Source organism: Rhinolophus ferrumequinum, chromosome 19, assembly GCF_004115265.2.
Source record: "Rhinolophus ferrumequinum isolate MPI-CBG mRhiFer1 chromosome 19, mRhiFer1_v1.p, whole genome shotgun sequence".
Taxonomy (NCBI): Eukaryota; Metazoa; Chordata; class Mammalia; order Chiroptera; family Rhinolophidae; genus Rhinolophus; species Rhinolophus ferrumequinum.
The window spans coordinates 43,453,150-43,472,033 of NC_046302.1; the positions used below are offsets into that span (position 1 = coordinate 43,453,150).

The window sequence follows — 18,884 nt, forward strand, 5'->3', positions numbered from 1 at the left end:
CTGCCCATTTTTTACTCAATCCAGATAGCAAGTGACAATCTTTTTATGAAGTCAATCTTTTGCCCAAGGAAGTATTTTCTTGCCAGAAAAGGACGAAGAGAAGGTTCCTTATGAGCCTTTAAATAAAATATAAAATGTAACTCTTTAATTGATTTTGTAGTTTATAATATTTTACAAATTCAAATCAAGGGAAGGAGCATGAAAGTTTTAGTTTAGATGTGCCTAACTAAAATAATTTAAAACTGTATAAACTATTTTGAATAACTCTAAAAAAGCCACAATTTTCCTTTTCTTTTAGTACTCCATGGGCTCGTTCTTTTTCTATTTTATTTTTCTTTCTGAAACCATCATTTCATGGTTTCAAAACCTAAGGTAAAGTAAAACCATTTGTTTTAATTATCAAAACTTTCTGCAAGAAGTGATGTTTTTAATGAAATTATCCTAGTTGGTTGAGTGATACATAAATTTCTTACTCTTTATTATCTTATTTCTTTTCCTCACTTCTAGTTTTTCTATTTCTATTAATAAAAATATGGGTACACAGTAACACAAGGATTCTTCTTTATGTTCTATAGATTAAACTATTATATTTGTGTAGGACATTTTGATTACTGTGTTCATGTAAAATTATGATATTACTAGTAATTTTATAAAAAAGAAAAACTATCCATTTCCAATTTTTTGAACAATGTTGAGCTTCATGTGAATTTAAAAATACCTATATACATTGAAATCCATTACATTATTTCCACGAATGTTATATTTACATTTCCATGTGTTAATTTACTTATTTGAATTTTTTTTATTTTGAAAAATGTTTGAGATTCAGTACAGCATGCAAAAACAAAAAAAAGAAAAGAAAAGAAATTCAGGAGTTTTAGATAAATACAATTGAAGAACATATAACACTTGAAAATGATACATTATTTTTTATTTACACGTAGTTCTTTTAGCAATCCTAGATAAATAAAAAAAATTAAACCTAATAGTTATTTTATAGTAATAGATGGATTAGCTTATCCTTAAATCTTTGAAGTCATAGTAAATGAAAAACCATCTGCAGTTAACTAATATTAACTGTGAGTAGGCCTGTATGTGATCTGGTTACAGTGAACCAGCTCCATCTGTCATGGCTGGATACATATCAGACACATCTTTTTATACTACCCCTTCCCTGAGGATCTAGGACTGTGTTTTCCATGTAGTAGGCACTTAATCTTGAATGAATTATTATCAGTTTTATGCTCCATTAATAAAATTAAGACCCCTGGGATCAGACAGTTTATATCTTTGCATTAACTGACTTTCCATCTTCCAAAATCTAACTAGTCCACTATTTCCCTAAATCAGTGCTTAGAAATGAACCAAGTTAACTAAAGACATCCACTATTTGATCCACAGTGAAAAGCCCTTAAAAATGCTTTGCAATACCAAGCGATAACGGTGTCCTCTTTAAATCTTCAGGGTCTCCTCATTTTATACTTTGTGGTTCTTGCCTTAAAGCAAGTGAGCATTTTTTGTTTTTCCCCCTTAACTTATTATTTACCCATAAAGGATGCCTTCCTGGAATTTAAAAGACATTTTAGAGAATAGAAACATAGCACACAAAATTAATATTTGATTCTCACATCTTCAGATGAAGAGATCTCAGACTCATCAATATCCCAGAAATGAGTTTTGTGTTTTTTACTGAAGTGGTGCCAGAACACTAAATTACCATAAATCCAATCTTGCTTGTTGATAACATCAAGTTTCTTTAAAGTACTCTCTGTTGGGTATGTTAAGAGTTACTTAATTTTCTTTTGTGGTATTAATTTAATTATAACCAACAAAAAGTTAACCAGTGTCAATACACTAGATTGCATGGGTAGAATGCTCAAGCTTCAAGCTGCCCTCTCTTATTTAGAAAGCATTTCCAGAGTCCTTTTATCTTACCCAAAGCTCTAACCAGATGACATCTGATTTTCTTCTACATAATGAAATTCACAATGTAATCAATAGCCTCACTAAATCTAAGGGGTGCTATACGCATAGAGATTTATGCCTAATATATGGTTGTGCTTGTGGGCTTATTTTTGCCTCTTCCCACAAACTTGCTTGGAGAGTGAGAAAATTCATTAAAAAGACATTTGTCAGGATGCTAGAGGAAAAAAAAAATTCCTCCACAGGCTATAGACCCAGTTTCCAGCCAACACAGGATTACTCCCCACAGGAATCATTTATTGCTTTACTGGCCTAAGTGATGGGGTTGTTAGCTTCTCTTTTGCCTGACTGCTTTGCAATCTAGTTGCTTTTAGAGATGAGAAAAGTCATCTTAATATTCATACAGAACTTCTGTCTCACTTCATTTCTTCCAACATTGATCTTACAATGTCCCATGGGCAAAGCTTATCCTCTGCTCATTGAAACTCCAAATGTGTTTGAGTCAAACAAGCAAGGTATTGGGAAAAAGGTTCAGCTTGTCCACATTTTAGTCAACCCATCAATTTTCACAATTGCTGCTTATTTCAATTTCTCCTCTCACCATCCCCCACCCCATCCCACCCCCCACACACATAGGAGCCTCTATTTTAATTTCTACTTCGTTATATGCCCACAGTCATTGGCCAGCAGATTTTAAATGTACCCACTTATGCTGAAAACAGAATATGTGATTGTAGTAATTTGTACATTGCTTGTTGGAAGCTTGACATCCTAACTCCAGCTCTGATTGATATCAAAATAATTTTTACAATTGTGCATGTATAGTCTGTTAACAAGATTTAAGTTGTTTCTTCACAACTATTTTATAAATCAAATGATGAAATCTTGGGAAAGCTTTAGTAAGAGGAGTCTTGGGTCTGCAAAAGAATGTCACAAGAGTAGCACTTGAAAGTCTCAAAGGAGAAGACAACTAAAAATCTACGCATGTGACAAAACAACCGGTTGTTGTTACTGACAGCCCCAATTGGCTTCCTCTATACGATCCACTGATTATAATTGCCTTCAGATATAACTCCCTGACGTGAATAAAATGGAGAATTAGCTATATTCTTGTTTATGTTTCATATAGATTCAACTCCCAGATGTTTTTCTATAAAAAATCTATCTAATGGATATTCTAGAACTCAAAATCTAATCAAATAATCTATAAATGTACCAATAGAAATAGGGATTTCCTTTGGCGAAACACCATTAATTAAATTTGGATGATAGTATAATTATTTCTGGTTAATTTCTGGTTTAATTCCTTTAAATACTACTTTTACTACTGTTGAACACACAATAGAAAGCAGTGTTTCCAACAATGTGACACTAAACAAGCCTTTTTTATGCAGACCATATAGGTTGTAACATACCCCTCCATCTTTACACCATATCTAATACCTCCTTCCGAGGTGCCGATTTGGTACATAACACAAACTCAAAGCCCAATTACAAGATGAGATGTGCTGATCCCTTGTACAGCAACAATGATAATTTGCCACTAAGTCATTCCAGATGGGCAACAGTATAGGAAACACCTCTTGTAGCATAAAGGAGGTAGGCACTGCTCTCTAGGAGCATTGACCAGCTCCCTTTCTGTCCTGAGATGTCCCAGATAGCAACACTTAGACTAATACTGCTGGTATACCTTATGCTGACTTTTTAACCAGAATATGGGGTAGGAGGGAAGAGGAGAGAGCAGCTTTTCAGAGTAGAATTGAATTTAGCTTGTTGAATAGTCCATTTTAATGACAGATTTTTTTCTCCCACATAGAAAATAATATCTTCTCATAAGGTATGGTGGTATTAACATTCTCAGGCTTTCTTTGAGATAGCCAACATAATCTTGTTCAATTGTTGATGTACTTTAAAATATTTATTATTTCTTTCTGTTTGTTTTGTTAAGTTTGTGCTTTCATATTGTATATCCACTAACATTCTGATGTACTTTCCCAATGAATAGGTCGTCATGGAGATGGAGGTTATTGGCCAGTTGATACTAACTTGATTGATAGAAGCACCCTCAATGGTAAGTATGCACATTACGTTATATTGGATTAGTTATATTAATTAAATGGTTAATTCTAGAGTGTCTGAGGCAAGTTTTCAATTGAATCCAAGTGCCAAGGCCCTCAGACTTAGGTAGGGTCTCGGTGGGAAGAATAGAAACACAAAGTTATTACCAAACCTGTAGCATATTCCATCAGGACACAAGGCTGATGAGACGTGACAAGTATACAAAACAGTCAGAAAAGCCCAGGCATAGAGAATTTTATCAATGGCACAAGGCTGTTAAATACCTAGATTTTACAGTATTATATGCATTTTAAATATTTCCAAAATTTTAATTTTATTAGATAGAGATGATATCTAAGACGGGGTTAACTGAAATCCACTTGGTTTCATGAATTGATGTTACTGGTACATTTTGCCTGAAGAGTATGTTTCCTCTTCAAAGTCCTGTAGCACCTTATTGCTAATTTTCCTCCACATTGTCAAGAGGAGACATTTATTTCTGCTCATCTTAAAGGAGCATTCACACACATCTGTTGGTTTTGACAAGGACCAGATGGAGGTAATACTAGAACTGCATGGAAGAAGCAGTCTGGTATTGGAGATGTCTTCTAGAATTTTATCCTGAGTTTTGCTGACAGAAACTTTGGGAAGTTGGATTAATACAACCCAAACTCCCAGGCACTGATGCATATGTGATAACTTCCTCCTATGGTTTTTCTTTTTTTTGCTTGTTTGTTTGTTTTATATGTTGCTATTGCTGTTGTTTGGCATGGTTTACTAAAAACATACTTTGTATATTCAAACTACAAATATCAACACATGAACCCATCACCAAGGTTAAGATATAAAATATTCCACATACCATTGAAATCTCTTATATATCTCTGCCTTATCACATCTCCACCGTTGCCTCCATTTCTCACTGTGACGTAACCACTCTCCCAAATATGTTTATCATATATGTATATGTCTCCCTAAACATTGTGATATTATTATACATGTTTATAATCTTATAGAAATAAAGTTATCGTACTATATGTATCCTGCTGCAGCTTGCATTTCTCTTTAACTATGTTTTTAAGGTTTATTCTTGTATTTGCAAATAGCTCTCCTTCATTTCTCTTTGCGGTTATATAGTTCACTATGTTAGGAAAATAACGTGATTCTCTTAAGCAGATTTTCATGAGAAATTTGATTAATTAATAACTAAATATCCATTTGGGTGGTGTTCTGTTAAAAAAAAAAATCCACATGAGAAGCCAAAATTGCAATTTAAAAGTTGCTTGCTGACCGTGAAATTAGAATATGGGAGTGAGTTAAGTGATTATTTCCTATCACAGGCTATGATAATCTAATGCACATATTTCTAAAGAGGATATTATATCTGGGGAGTAGACTGGATGTTCTAGGGAGAGGCTCGGTGTCCCCTCGCCGCTAGGCAGTGGTGGACACAGGTATATATTTTCACCTGTTGACTCTTCCTTTCCAGGTGCTAAACATACCCTGTTCTTATATTAATGCATTTTGTTTAACCAGACAAGTACAATTTCTTACATTTAAGTTTCCTAAATATATTCCAATCAAGCCTCTCTAAGGTTATTTCCAGAGTATTCTTTCCAGCTTGCTACAACCTTCACCACTTCTTATTCTCTCTTAAACAGGTCTTCCTTCCTCATTTCCGTAACATTGTCTTTTGTAGGTATTTGAGCTTTAGATTCCTGTGATAGCTAAAGCCTGGCTCTCATAGTTCCTGGGATCAGATATACACGAGGGATACTTGGTGAGCGCAAAGTAGACATATGAGAGATGGGATGTGTTGAGAAGGAAAACAGACCAAGAGCATGCTCCCTAAAATGGGTTTAGATATGATCGTTCCTTCCCCCAAACGTCGCAAGTTTCATTCTCTTGCCTCACATGTTATCTGAAGTTCAACAATATGCCAACACACTTCACTCATTCAAACAGTCAGTAGGAAGTGCTACAAAGCCCTCATTGTATGCAAGGGACATGCTATGAGCTCTGGACACGGGTTGAAAAATAGACCACTGCAGGAGCAATAAACAGAGAGGGAGAACTAACCAGGTGGACACAGCGGAGAAATACATTCCAGGAAGATGGAAGAGAGGGAGAAAAATCCCAGAGATGGGAGGAAGGGTAAAGAAGGTTGTTGTGGATATTGTGTAGAAACATAATCGTAGTATTTTTATACCCTGAGATGGAGAGGTTCTAGGTTTGGGGTACATGCCAGGAATTAACGTTGTCTCCTTTAGAATCATCCTGCAGAGCTGATTTCGAGATGCTATTTGTATGGGAGTTTCAAGTTGGAATTCATTCCCAGCCAAGGGCACAGGGTAGCACTTTTTGAAGAGACAGAGTGCCGAGAAACTAAAGAAGGAATCAGTCTAGATAACTGACAAGGAACAATGATCTTACAGTTTCCATCCACTACTGAGCAAGATTATGTGTGTGAATGGTGGAACAAATGTCAGCCACCGTGAATTGCGTAGTCTCTTCAACTGCGTGTCCTAAAGAACTTTAGTCTTGGATAGAACTGCCAAATTTAGCACCAAAGAAATACAGGAGGCCCAGGAAAATGTGAATTATTTCTAACTACCTATACATATGAGATAAAGGAAGCTGGTCCAAGGGATTTCTATTGTAATATTGTTCAACGTGCATATGCATAGAGCACTAGACATAAGTCAAATAACTGGATCTCTTTGTTTTAATTGCTAAATGTGGCAATTCAAATTTTGGGTCAAGTTTGAAACTTCGGTAGTGACTTGCCCTTCAAAATATAACAAATTCTCTTAAAAAAAAAAAAAATTCTCTGATTGAAAAGAAAACCCCAGCCCAAAATTGATGTTAACAGCTTAATCAACAAGAACTTTCCTTTTCATAGAAGTCAGACCTCAGATGAAGAGAATGATAGAATGAGAGAAATGCATGCCATTTTGTTTTTTCCATTTTATTTTATATTCCTAGTGAGAAATATAATTGGAATTAATTTGATCTGATATACATTACCTCACAGAAGAAAGTAATGAAAATATAATAGACAAATGGCATCCCGTGACTTTGAAGCAGTTTAAATGATTGACATTACCCTTTCTCAATTTTCTGCATCATTTAATGATGTTCTAGGTATTTCTTATTAAATGGATGGGATGAACAAAGCACCTGAAATATTCTTAGAATCCTTACTGGAATAACAAAGAATTATAGGCTACTTGACTAAGGTGCATTGATAACCTCAGAGAGACATGGATGATGGAGAGCAAACTTAATCTGTTTCCTTTACTAATTTGCTAGCAGATAAATGATAGTAAATATGTAATTTGACTTTTAGCTTGGGCTATTCCAAGCAAATCAGCACAGGCATCTGAAAACTTTAGCTGCTAATTAAAATTCTGCTAATGTCTTATGCCTTAAGAATGGGGTGCATTTTCCAAATAGACAAATGAACTGTGACTGATACAACTCCAATCCCACCCCACCTTTACAAAGTAGGCTGCATCAACAAGAACCTTTCAAAATCTGAGTTTTTGAAACTCATATACAATGAAAATTTCATGTATCTCTTCTTAGAGTGACAGAATTATAGAGGTTTCCTATCTTTCGCTACACTTGCTGGATTCATCCTTCAAAGCACTGTAAAAGAATAATGGCTTATTGTCATGTGACTCAAGCCAGCTGCAATAAATTAGACCTCACCAATCATTTACTTTTTCCTATAGCATGTCACTCTTTTTAAAATGCATTCTTGGAATTCAAATAAAGAAAAACAAAGATATAAGTCATGTTTACTCTTGTAGTTGGAAATCCTTAATTAAATTGGGGAAACTGAAGAGGTTTCCTAAGTTATTTTATGATGACAGGTAGAATCAAAGCTAATATGTGGTGATATGGTCGTATTTTACTTTTATGAGCCATTCAGTTTGGGATTGAAGTGCCCATTCTTTTTCTTTTTCAGTTTTTTTTTTCTTTTAATTAAATTTGTTGGGGTTACATTGGTTCATAAAATTAGGTTTCAAGTGTACAATTCTATAATGCATCGTCTATATATAGTATTGTGTTATAGCGCCCATTCTCAAAGCATAAATATCTTAACTTTTGAAAGTGTGATTTTGTAGTTTATATTTGTATGAGTGACAAGAATAGTGAAAATTATTTCAATTCCTTCATGCTTTCCCTCTGGGGAAGATAAATCACCAATTTCTTTTTGTTGGTTGTTCTTCCTATAATTTTAAAATTAGTACTTTTGGTTGAAAGATTTACAAACCCTACAAAATGTTGTTATATTGACCTCAACCTTTGAAAACTAAATTAAGGTTAACAGTGATACTTTGGTGAAGCATTACTGAAAAACCAATCTTATTAATTAATTTTTGAATATTCAGAATCATAATTTCCACTCTGTGTTTAAGAGAAAAGACCATGATTTGCCCTCTGGTTTTGAAAAACTAATCTAAATAATGTTTACATAAAAGCTCTTTCCGTATTTGCATGAAATGATCAGAAAGATTGGTAAGCTGTTGTAAGACACTCAATAGACACCTTCATGCCAAAGAAAAGGTCCAGAAGTAAAATTTTACAGTTGTTTTCACAAAGGAAAGCTAATTGGAGTGGTCCAGGGTCTCAAGTTCTAGTCTAAAAGAGGCTCTGCCCACCTACAACCCAACCAATATATATCCCAAATTGTTTTAAGGATCCCAGACTAATCCCAAACCTAGGTTCCAGAACTGACTTTGCCAGTGGTTAAGACTGTGAATTGAGTCACTTAAACTCTAGATTTCAACTTTTCATCTGAACATAGAAAGTGTTAAACTAGATCAGAGTTTCTCAACTCAGAACTGTTGCCACTGTGGGCTGGATAAATTTTTGTTATGGGACCTGGCCTGTGCATTTGCATGGTAGGACGTTTAGCAGCATCCCTGACCTTTACCCATGAGATGCCAGTAGTATTTCCCTCCTTCCATGTTGTAACAACCAAAAATGTCTCTGGACATTGCCAAATTTCCCTTTGTGGACAAAATATTCCCAGTTGAAAACCACGGACCTAGATTCCCTTTCCTCAAAAATTGTTCCAGGGTACATGTGTGCTGTGTGAAGCCATGAGAAAGAAGTGCTCCAGTATCAAATAAGAGTTGGGAAATTTGTTCAGCCACTCAATTCTCTTTTTGCTAGTCCTCCCCTTCTACCTCAACAGTAGAGGTCTTATTCTTAAGAGAGCTTCTCTGCTCATTCTATGAGTGTACTCTATATTTTGGTGATCTGTATTTTGGAGTACCCAGGGCTTCAAATTCCATGTATGTGATAACTGCCAAATTTACATCTCTACCGCAGACCTTCTAGTTGCCTCTCTATAATTTATCATAAGGTCTCAATCCTGACATAGTCAAGGTTGAACATTTGTTCTTCCCTCACTGAGCCTCCCTTTTCACCCTTTTCCTCATGTCAGATATAAGGACGGCTGCTTAAGCCTGAACTTGACTCTTCCTTTCTTTCCTCCCCCATATGCGACCCACTTTGTTCATTTACATTCAAACTGTATCATGTAACTGTTGTGGTCCATGGTCTCAAGTTCTGAGTTTGATTGCAATTGCCACCATCTCAGTTCAAGCTCTCATCATCTCTCAGGTGGACAACGTCAGTATCCTCTTAGCTGGTGTCTCTGCTTTGGCCACCAACCCCTCTCTACCCAGCAGGAAGAGATGTTTTCTTAATACAAATCAAGTCTGTCAGTTCCTTGCTGAAAACCCTTAAATGGTCTGTGGTTGTACTTCGGGTAACTAAATGTGATCTACAAGGCTCTGTATGAACTGGGTCCTGTTTTCCTTTCCAGCCTCATTTTGTACCATTTCCCTTTTTCTCCCAAAGTTCCAGACACATGACCTGCTCTTAGTTCCCTTGCGAAGAATCAGGAACTAACTCCTGGCAATCAATACTCCGTGTTCAGCCTAACTGTTACTTCTATGAAGCCTTTTATGACCGCTCTCTTCTTCCAATGACCATTTTGTCCTGATATTACCTGTTTCTACATAAACTTTACTTTTGTTTTAAGCACCATTTGCAGTTGTAATTTTACATTTATTTGCTTCATGATTTGTTCACTATAAGTCTTTTCCAGGCAGTTGTAATTTCCAGGATGTCAATAATCATGCCTCTTTTGGGGTGGGAGGAGAGTGGGGGGGTGCAATCAAAATATTCTAATATGAAAATTGTTTTCAGACTGCACAATATGCAAGAAGACAATGACATGCAAATGATTACAAAACAATGTAAGCGTGACCCTATAAATACTTATTCATGGTTCTATACCCTGGTTATTGTTCCCTCTCCACCTTTCAAGAAAAGTAACTCAGAAATGGAGTTTTCATACCTTGTTGCTAACAGCTACGCATTGATCCCAGGTGAGAAGAACCTGACTTTTCTATTCATGTCACAATTACCCAGATGAGATACCTGTTTTAGGAAGGGAAAAGACAGGTCATCTAACATATAACTTTTTTTTTTTCCTTCCCTGGCCCAACTTGTTAGGCAGCCTCTGGATATATCAAAGCTGTGTATGTTTCTTATCTCACGTAGTTTCTTTTTGCCTGCTTGAATCCTTCCCTGGCTTCCCCTCCAGGTTTATTGACATATAATTGACATGTAACGTTGTGTAAGTTTAAGGTGTACAGTATGTTGATTTGATACACTTATATATTGCAAAATGATGACCACCACCGTGTTACCTAGCATTTTCATCACATCACATAATTACCATTTTGTTTTTGTGCTAAGGACGTTTAACTCTCTTAGCAACTATCAAGTGTATCATACACTATTATTAACTATAATCTCCATGCTGTACATTGTATCCCCAGAATTTATTCATCATATAATAAAAGGCTTGTACTTTTTGACCAATATCTCCCCATTTCCCCCAAGCCCCCAGCCTCTGGTAACTACCATTTTAGTCCCTATTTTAATGACTTCAGCTTTTTAAGATTCCACATATAAGTGATTCATACAGTATTTGTCTTTTTCTGTCTCACTTACTTCACTTAGCGAAATGTCCTCAAGGTCCATCCATGTTTTGATCACATCATCATACCCAAGGTACCTAACTGGATCTTCAATACATATTTATGGAATAATCGGATACATTCTGTAACATTCCAGCCCTATCTCTCCTGGCAATTCACAGCTCACATTAGCATGTTCAAAATTCGGAGATTTGAGGAAAGAAGTATGTTTTCTAACATAAGTGACCGAGGGAACTTTTCCCCCATAATGCTGATTAATATTTTATTTTAGGGAACATTGGGCTCCATTAGATGTGAGATCTCATAACAGCTGATTGACTACACGACACCTTATTTCAGGGGGAAATGCTTAGAAATATTCAATGTCATATATGAATTTCAGTTCAAATTCAAAGACATGTAAAATTATTAAGACATAGTTAAGCTCACGGTGTTCTAATAACAAAACTCTTATCAGGGAAGACTGGAATTGTAGGAGAGAAGTTCAGTCCTGAGCTGGAAACTTTTATTTAATCTGTTTCTCTCCTCAGAATTGCACTTGTCAACCTTAAATTCTCATTATTTACTTGCCTATTGACATTGTGTAGCTGTTAGGGCCCAGCCATTGTGGCCATGGGACCAGGTCCTCAAAAGTAGGAGTTAGGACTCCTGGATTCCATACCTGACTGTCGTGCAGGGGATCCTGCCGACTTCGCCATGTGTTGTGCGGGGTGTCAGGCGGGGTCTCCGGTCCCACTCCCCACATAAGAACGCAGGATATGGCTAGGCCAAAAAGGAACACCCACGGAGCCATAGGTAGGGCAGTCATACCACTATACTCTCACTGGCGGCTGGGTTGGAGAAACAAGAAACAGGAGCCACACAATTCTCAACCCTCACTGCGCTGCTTACAGGCTCAGCCACCATCTTCTTGCTAGCCCCCCTTTTTTTGCAAGCCCAGCCACGGCAGTTATATTCATGGCTAATGGCTCACTGGTTACAGCTGATGGCCAACTAGCCACAGCTGATGGCCATTTGATCGCAGTCGATGGCCATTTACTACCTGAGCCAGCACCTTTCTATGTGAGGCCGAGAGCCTGGAAACTGCTTTTTGGGGCTCTGTCCCCACACTGACTTTGTTTTCTATAAGAGAATTAAGTGCTCAGAGAACTAGTCTATCAATAAGCTTACTGCAGGGGTTTTGAGTGCGAATATGATGAGAAACATGAAACATTTTTGAAAGTCTACAAAGTACTATAAAAATGAAAAACAATATTTCACTAAACTTATTTTCCTAATCATTGCCAATTCTTTAAGACCCATCAGATTATGAAACATGTGTTTGCTTTTGTTAAATTTAATAGCGAAATAAGTCAGACAGAAAAAGTCGAGAACCATATGATTTCACTGATATGTGGGATATAAAACTGCAAGCAACAAAGGAACAAGACAAACAAAGAAACAAAAACTCATAGACATAGACAATAGTTTAGTGGTTACCAGAGGGTAAGGGAGCTGGGGGGTGGGAGATGAGGGTAAGGGGGGATCAAATATATGGTGATAGGAGGAGAACTGACTCTGGGTGGTGAACACACAATGTGATATATAGATGATGTATTACAGAATTGTACATTTGAAACCTTTACTAACTATTGTCACCCCAATCAACTTTAGTTTTAAAAAATTTAATAGAAAAATCATGAAATCTTTTAGGGTGATCAAACATCATGAAAATAAAAATGGATGGAGTGCTCGTGGGATTTGAAAAAGAATCAATTCCCTTCTCACTGATGCCAGTGAATCATCTAGGTCTTGCTTACTCAGATACTGGATATCTGCACTATTATGCAAACACTAAGAACAGATGCATGAGGATACTATATTTTTCTTTAACTTGGAAAAATCACAGGGAATGAAATAAACTGAGCTGCTTCGCAATGTCTGTTGAGCGCTAATTGCAGGGCCTGAGGTCTTTGTGTTGCATCCATTATCTCATGAAATAAACAGAGTCCTGGAGGATATTTGTAAGCCTTTGAATTACACCATGCAGTAAGCATCCCCTCAGAAGCCTGAAAGGTGGTAAATGTCATTTTGCCCCTTTTGGAGTCAGGCTGTCTCCCAGAATCCTTGACTGTACTAGTCTAGATTTGTGAGTTCTAAAATTCCCCCTAATTTGCAGCAGCATTTTGAGGTATATTAAACATACAGTCGATCTTCATTATTCACAGATTCTGTATCTGTGAATTCACCGACTTGCTAAAATTTCTTTTGAACCTCCCAAATCAATACTTGCGGTGCTCTTGTGGTCATTTGTGGACATGTGTGGAACAAAGTTTGAGTAGCCCAGTGCTCAGAAACTCAGTTGAGATGAAACAACGAGTTGAGATGAAACTCTGCTTTGTTGTTTCAGCTTTCATACCTACTGTAAACAATGTCCTTTCCATGATATATTTAGTGCCAATTTTTCTCATTTTTGTATTTTTTGTTGATGATTTCTATCTAAAGTGGCCCCTGCATGTGATGTTGAATGTTGTCAAGTGCTCTTATGCTCAAAAGGCTGTGATGTACCTTTCAGAGAAAATGTGTGGGCTAATTAAACATCACTCAGGCATGATGAGTGGAGTTCTAGTGCTGTCAGCTGTCAATTCAATTTGATGAATCAATAATATTTTAAATAAGGTATCTTTAAACAGAAACACACATAACACATGGTCATATGTTATGGATTGGCTGATAAAATTTTGGCACCACAGGCTCACAGGAACCTACCCCTGTATTTCCTCTAGAAGCAACACTTAGTATTCTCTAATTCAGTGTTTCAGGCAACTTCATAGACTACAACTTGTGCAAATAAAAAGGATCAACTACAACTAGAGACACCATTGCACTTGACTTTCTTAACTGCCAATTCGATGTCAGATATTCTGATTATTCAGCTTTCGAATTGAGATGGGGAAATTAATGAAAGACCTTGAAAGCCGACTTTTGAACTGCTGGGGACCTTTATGAGGAAGTCATAAAGGATTGGAATGAGAGATTTATAAGGAGAGTTCGCATGAACCCTTACTCCACGAGGGGAATGACGTCAATATGATCCCACTAATGCTCAGCCGTCGTTATTTCTTGACTTGAAAAATGATGTCGTCTTGGGTGCAAAGAAAGAAAGAAGAGTAGAAATTTGAAAAATTCTAGTTTACAAGGTTTTAAAAAATGTTCATAAAGTGTACTGCTGTGTATGACTGAAACCGAATTTGTCGGAAACGGTGAACTCTTAAATTTAAGTCATGCTAATAAAAATCCATGCTAATAAAGATCCCCTACTATCTCCACTGTAAGCTCTCACATAAAAGGTTAATTCATTCCAATGAATTAGTTTATTAAGCCCAGAAAGGACAGATTGAAAAACTACTGTAAAATGACTTTTTAAATTGTAAGTAAAACTATGATACAGAAAGTTCTGACCTTTCATTACTTGCCCCATTTCTTTGTAGTAAATGTAAAATTACTTCCAGGAAACCTATTTCTTTCATTTATAACCAGAATTTTTAAACATATAATGCTATTAAAGACTTTTGATGAGATCCCCCTACCCAAGATTCAAGTTGTATCAGAAATACTTATTATTTTTCTAATAATAACAAATCAGCAATAGATTAAGTTTAGCTGGCAATCTTTTCAAAAAAGTGATGATTCTTCAATAACTTGTCAAAAGACAGTGTTTCGATTTTGAGGCAAGTAAATGGGTAGCTATATTCATTTTTGAGAAGTTAATTTATCTTTCACCTTGAGTATTATTTCTAAAAATTTTGTAGTTTGAAAGTCCATGCCAGAAGTATCCCAAATTGTATAGAGGTAATTAATATAGGCAATATTTTATTTAATGTTTCAATAGTGTAATGATGTTATAGGCATTTAGTCTGTATCAGGCATTGAGATGGTTGCTTTGTATGTATTTTCTCTAATTAAGATAGTAATTGTATTCAATAAATATTATTATTTTCATTTTACAAATAAAAACACTGGGTGCAAAGGCCTAAACGTTTTGCTTCAAGCGGTATAGAAAGCTATTATAGGTTGTCAAAGAGACACATTCACACTTAGGTCTATGAAAATATCCAAATTCATTGCTTTCTGCTACTTTCTAAATTAATTTATAAATAAAATTATAAGCTAATATTTACTTTTTAAAAATGTGTAGCTTGAAATGACAAATGTTACATGGAACAGAGTATTTCTAACTGATTGATCACTGACTGAGGGTTTAAAGAAAACAATTTAAAGAGTCATTAGCCATTCTTATTCACATAAGCAAATTATCAAAAATGTCTTACTCTGTTTTTGCCTAAATATTGTCTACCATAAAGTACTGCTGCAACACAGGGAAATATTCATCAGGACTTTATGACACTCTTTCTCATGTAGTGGCTACTTTTAAGTGGGATCCATACACCTTCGACAGGTTGAAAATTAACTGTGGTTGATAGATAGCTTCTTAGAGAGAATGGAGGTAAATTGTGAGTGACGGGTGTCAAATAGTTCATCCTTCACCACATCAAAAAATAGCATTTTCTCATAAACCTGTGCCTTCTCTGGTTCTTGTCACTTTGGAATTCTTATAGTACGAAGCGGCATCCTTCTTTCCCTCTCCACTTTCTGGCCAATATGATAGCGCCGTTTCAAAAATTTAGACATAATTCACATAACATAAATTCACCCTTTCGAAGTCTACAATTCTGTGGTTTCCAGTATATCCACAGGTTGCGCCGCCATCACCGCCATCGAATTGCACAACAGTTTCGTCGCCCCAAAGAGAAACCCTGTACTCATTCACCGTCTTCCCCACTCAGTTCTTCCCCCGTCTACTGATAAACATTAGCCTGCTTTTGTGTTTGGCTTCTTTCACTGAGCACAATGTTGTCAGGGTACATGCGTGCTGTACTATGCGTCAGTACGTCATTCCTTTCTATGGCTGGAGAGTATTCCACTGTATGGATACACCACATTTGTTTATCCATTCGTCAGTTGATGGATATTTGGATTTCAACTGTTGTCTATTCTGAATAATGTTGCTAAGAAAGTTCCTGTGCACGTTTTTGTATGGGCGTAGGTTTCATTGATCTTGCGTAGGTGATGTAGATCTTTCCTCTCATTTGTCATTGCTTTCTTCTCAGCTTCAGCAGTACCCAGAACCATAGGAACTCTTCTCATCCTTAGCAGAGCTTGATAAACTTTGGGTTGCCGTATCTCCCTAAACCTGATCTCCCTTTGCCTGTCTTTTCCCAGAGCCACCCATTGGCCAGATGCACCCCCCACATGGCAGTGTCACTCCTCAGAAGAACAGCAACCTGCTTGTGATCATTGTGGTCACCGTTGGCGTCATCACAGTGCTGGTGGTGGTGGTCGTGGCCGTGATTTGCACCCGGCGCTCTTCAGCCCAGCAGAGAAAGTAGGTAACAGCTGATTCCCAAAAGGAGGAAGTCCTTGCTTGACCCAATTACCATCTTTTTGAGTTATATTTTTGATGGCTGTCTTCCTGTGCTCTTTCATAATTCACCACATGTTCCTTATCTCCTGACCTGGGCAAACCTTGCCTTTTGTCCATTCCAGACCCATAACTTAAGTGAGTAAGGTCTTGACTTGCAGACTTAATAGTAGAATCCTGGAGACCCATTTTGCATTTCTGTTTGATTTTACTTCTTGAGGCTAGATTCTTCCTTCCAAGTGAGGGCAGGTGTTCCTTGAGGAACATTTAAAGAATGGCCTACTTACAGCTCTCTCTGTAATTACATGTGAAAGTTTGAAGATGTGTATTCCTCTGAAAGTGTTTATATATCCATTGGCAAGGAGGCCTGCAGGCATTTCATCAGTGCTTGTTGCATGAATGACTACATACAGAACACCTAACTCAATGGAGTCACAATACTAGAGAGTGTTTACTTTGGAGGCAGTAGTTAGAGAGGAAGACAGATCCGGAAATTCAAAATGGTTCATATTTCCTGCAGTGGTTGCTTCTCAGAAATTAAGAAAAAATGAGGGGTTTAAAAGTATTTTCATCTTCTGCGGCTCTAGGTTCGACCACAAGCAGAAAATGACACATCAAAGCACAAAGCTTAGAATGGAAAGGTGGTTTTAATTCAGCTTATCCCCTCCCAGCAATACCCCATAACCAGCATATTAACTTCGTGTCAGCTAGTTGTAGGAATTAGCAATAACCTCCTGGTTATTGTCTGCCTCCTTGCCTCTCTAGTACTTTCCAAATCCAGCCTGATGTGTCTCTTTCAGCTGTTCTTTCTCACTGGATTAGCTATTATAGGCTCTTCTATTTTTATTGTTGTTTTTTCTGGCATGGTGCCCACTCTGCAGGCCTGAGGTCTGGACCCATAGGTGGTTTGACAACTATACACTGCATACATTGCTAGAGAAAGATTCTCTAGCACATAATTTTTCCCTCTTTTCTTGCCAAAACCTCAGCCTTTCTCTCTTTTTAAAAATCATGTGACTCTATTTGTTGATCTATAGTGAATTTTCCAGAATTTTGAAGTGAGGTGTTTAGAAACAGGATACAGGAATATGTATATACTGAAGAAAGTGACAGGGGAGTAGATGCAGTCTTTGCATTTAATATATATATATATATATATATATATATATATATATATATATATATATATATATATATGCAGAGCTAATTTGTATCCAGCTGCATTCATGAGATTGGACTAACTTGAAACTGGTAATAGCTGCTGTGCTGGTCCATTGTGCCCAAAAAAGAAACTTAACAGAATCAGTCTCGTGGGTAAACCGTCTGGGAATTTACCATCCACAGAGCTTCCAGAGTGCAGGGCATTTAGTAAGACTCTGTGGAAAAATTAACTGTAATTGAGTAAAGCTTTGAACGATCTCTTGGTCTGTCATTCCCAGGAAAGGGGGTGTGCAAACAGAATGGTGGACTGTCAAGGCAGCCCTTCTCTGAAGAAGAGAAAAGAGTCACATAAAGGGAAGTGGGGAGGATACCAAAAGCATACGTGGCGTATTCCATGCTAGTTCTAGAAGCATCGATGCATTCACTAAACTAAATTTAACTGGCTAATCCATCTGTAATGTAGTGTTTCGTTTTGATTTTTTCTTTTTTCCTTTTTTGTTGTTGTGAGAATGTTTCAGAGATATATCGACCTGATGAACTGGAATCCTGGACATGTTTTGTTTCTCCAGAGAAAATGCAAGTCTTCTCATTGTGCAAAAGTGGGATTTGATGCTATTTTGAGAAATTCTCAAATTGTCTTAAATCTCACCCTAAGCACTTTGGTCAAAGCTTAAAGATTTTAGTTGGCAAGAGTAGAAGCTGAGCTCTGAGTATGACTTATGTTTAAAATTAGGGAATAAATGAAAGGATAAATCATACCATTAATAACTGAAAACCCAATGAAAGTGAATCTAGAGATCTTGTACTGCTGCCACTTTGGTTTCCCTCCTGTGACTCCGGAAGTCTCTTAATATTTACTTGGAGTATTTTCACAATTTTGCTTCATATATCTTTCTTCAGTAACAGACCCCCTGGCATTCATCTCTGTCTCTTTGTATACATTAATGGGTAAAAAGAAAAAGAAAATTTTCTCTTTCAAGATATTTCTGAGTTTTAATTTAGTTTTTCTTGATTTCATGGAGGACCCCTCCCCTGCATAGTACCACCATTGAGCCTTTTAGAACAAATGAAGTAATGCAGGTGAAAGCAAATCAATTGCAATTTGAAACAAATAATGTCCCTTACAGGGCTCTCAGAAAAATGGGAGTTTAGCGTAATTAATAAGATGAAGTAGGAAACCCGTTCATGGGCTTCTTCAGTATGTTTTCATCTGGAGATTGTTTCAGTATGTTTTCATCTGGGATTACTGG

At 36.7% G+C, this 18,884-nt stretch overlaps 1 protein-coding gene across 1 annotated transcript in view; it reads left to right on the forward strand.

Annotated features, from left to right (window-relative positions):
- The window catches only part of DCC (DCC netrin 1 receptor), a 1,038,356-nt gene that overhangs the window by 960,085 nt on the left and 59,387 nt on the right, over positions 1-18,884 (forward strand). Inside the window, exons 22-23 of the mRNA XM_033087479.1 lie at positions 3,929-3,994; positions 16,275-16,437. Coding sequence (XP_032943370.1) covers positions 3,929-3,994; positions 16,275-16,437 — 229 coding nt within the window. The remainder of the gene's footprint in view (positions 1-3,928; positions 3,995-16,274; positions 16,438-18,884) is intronic.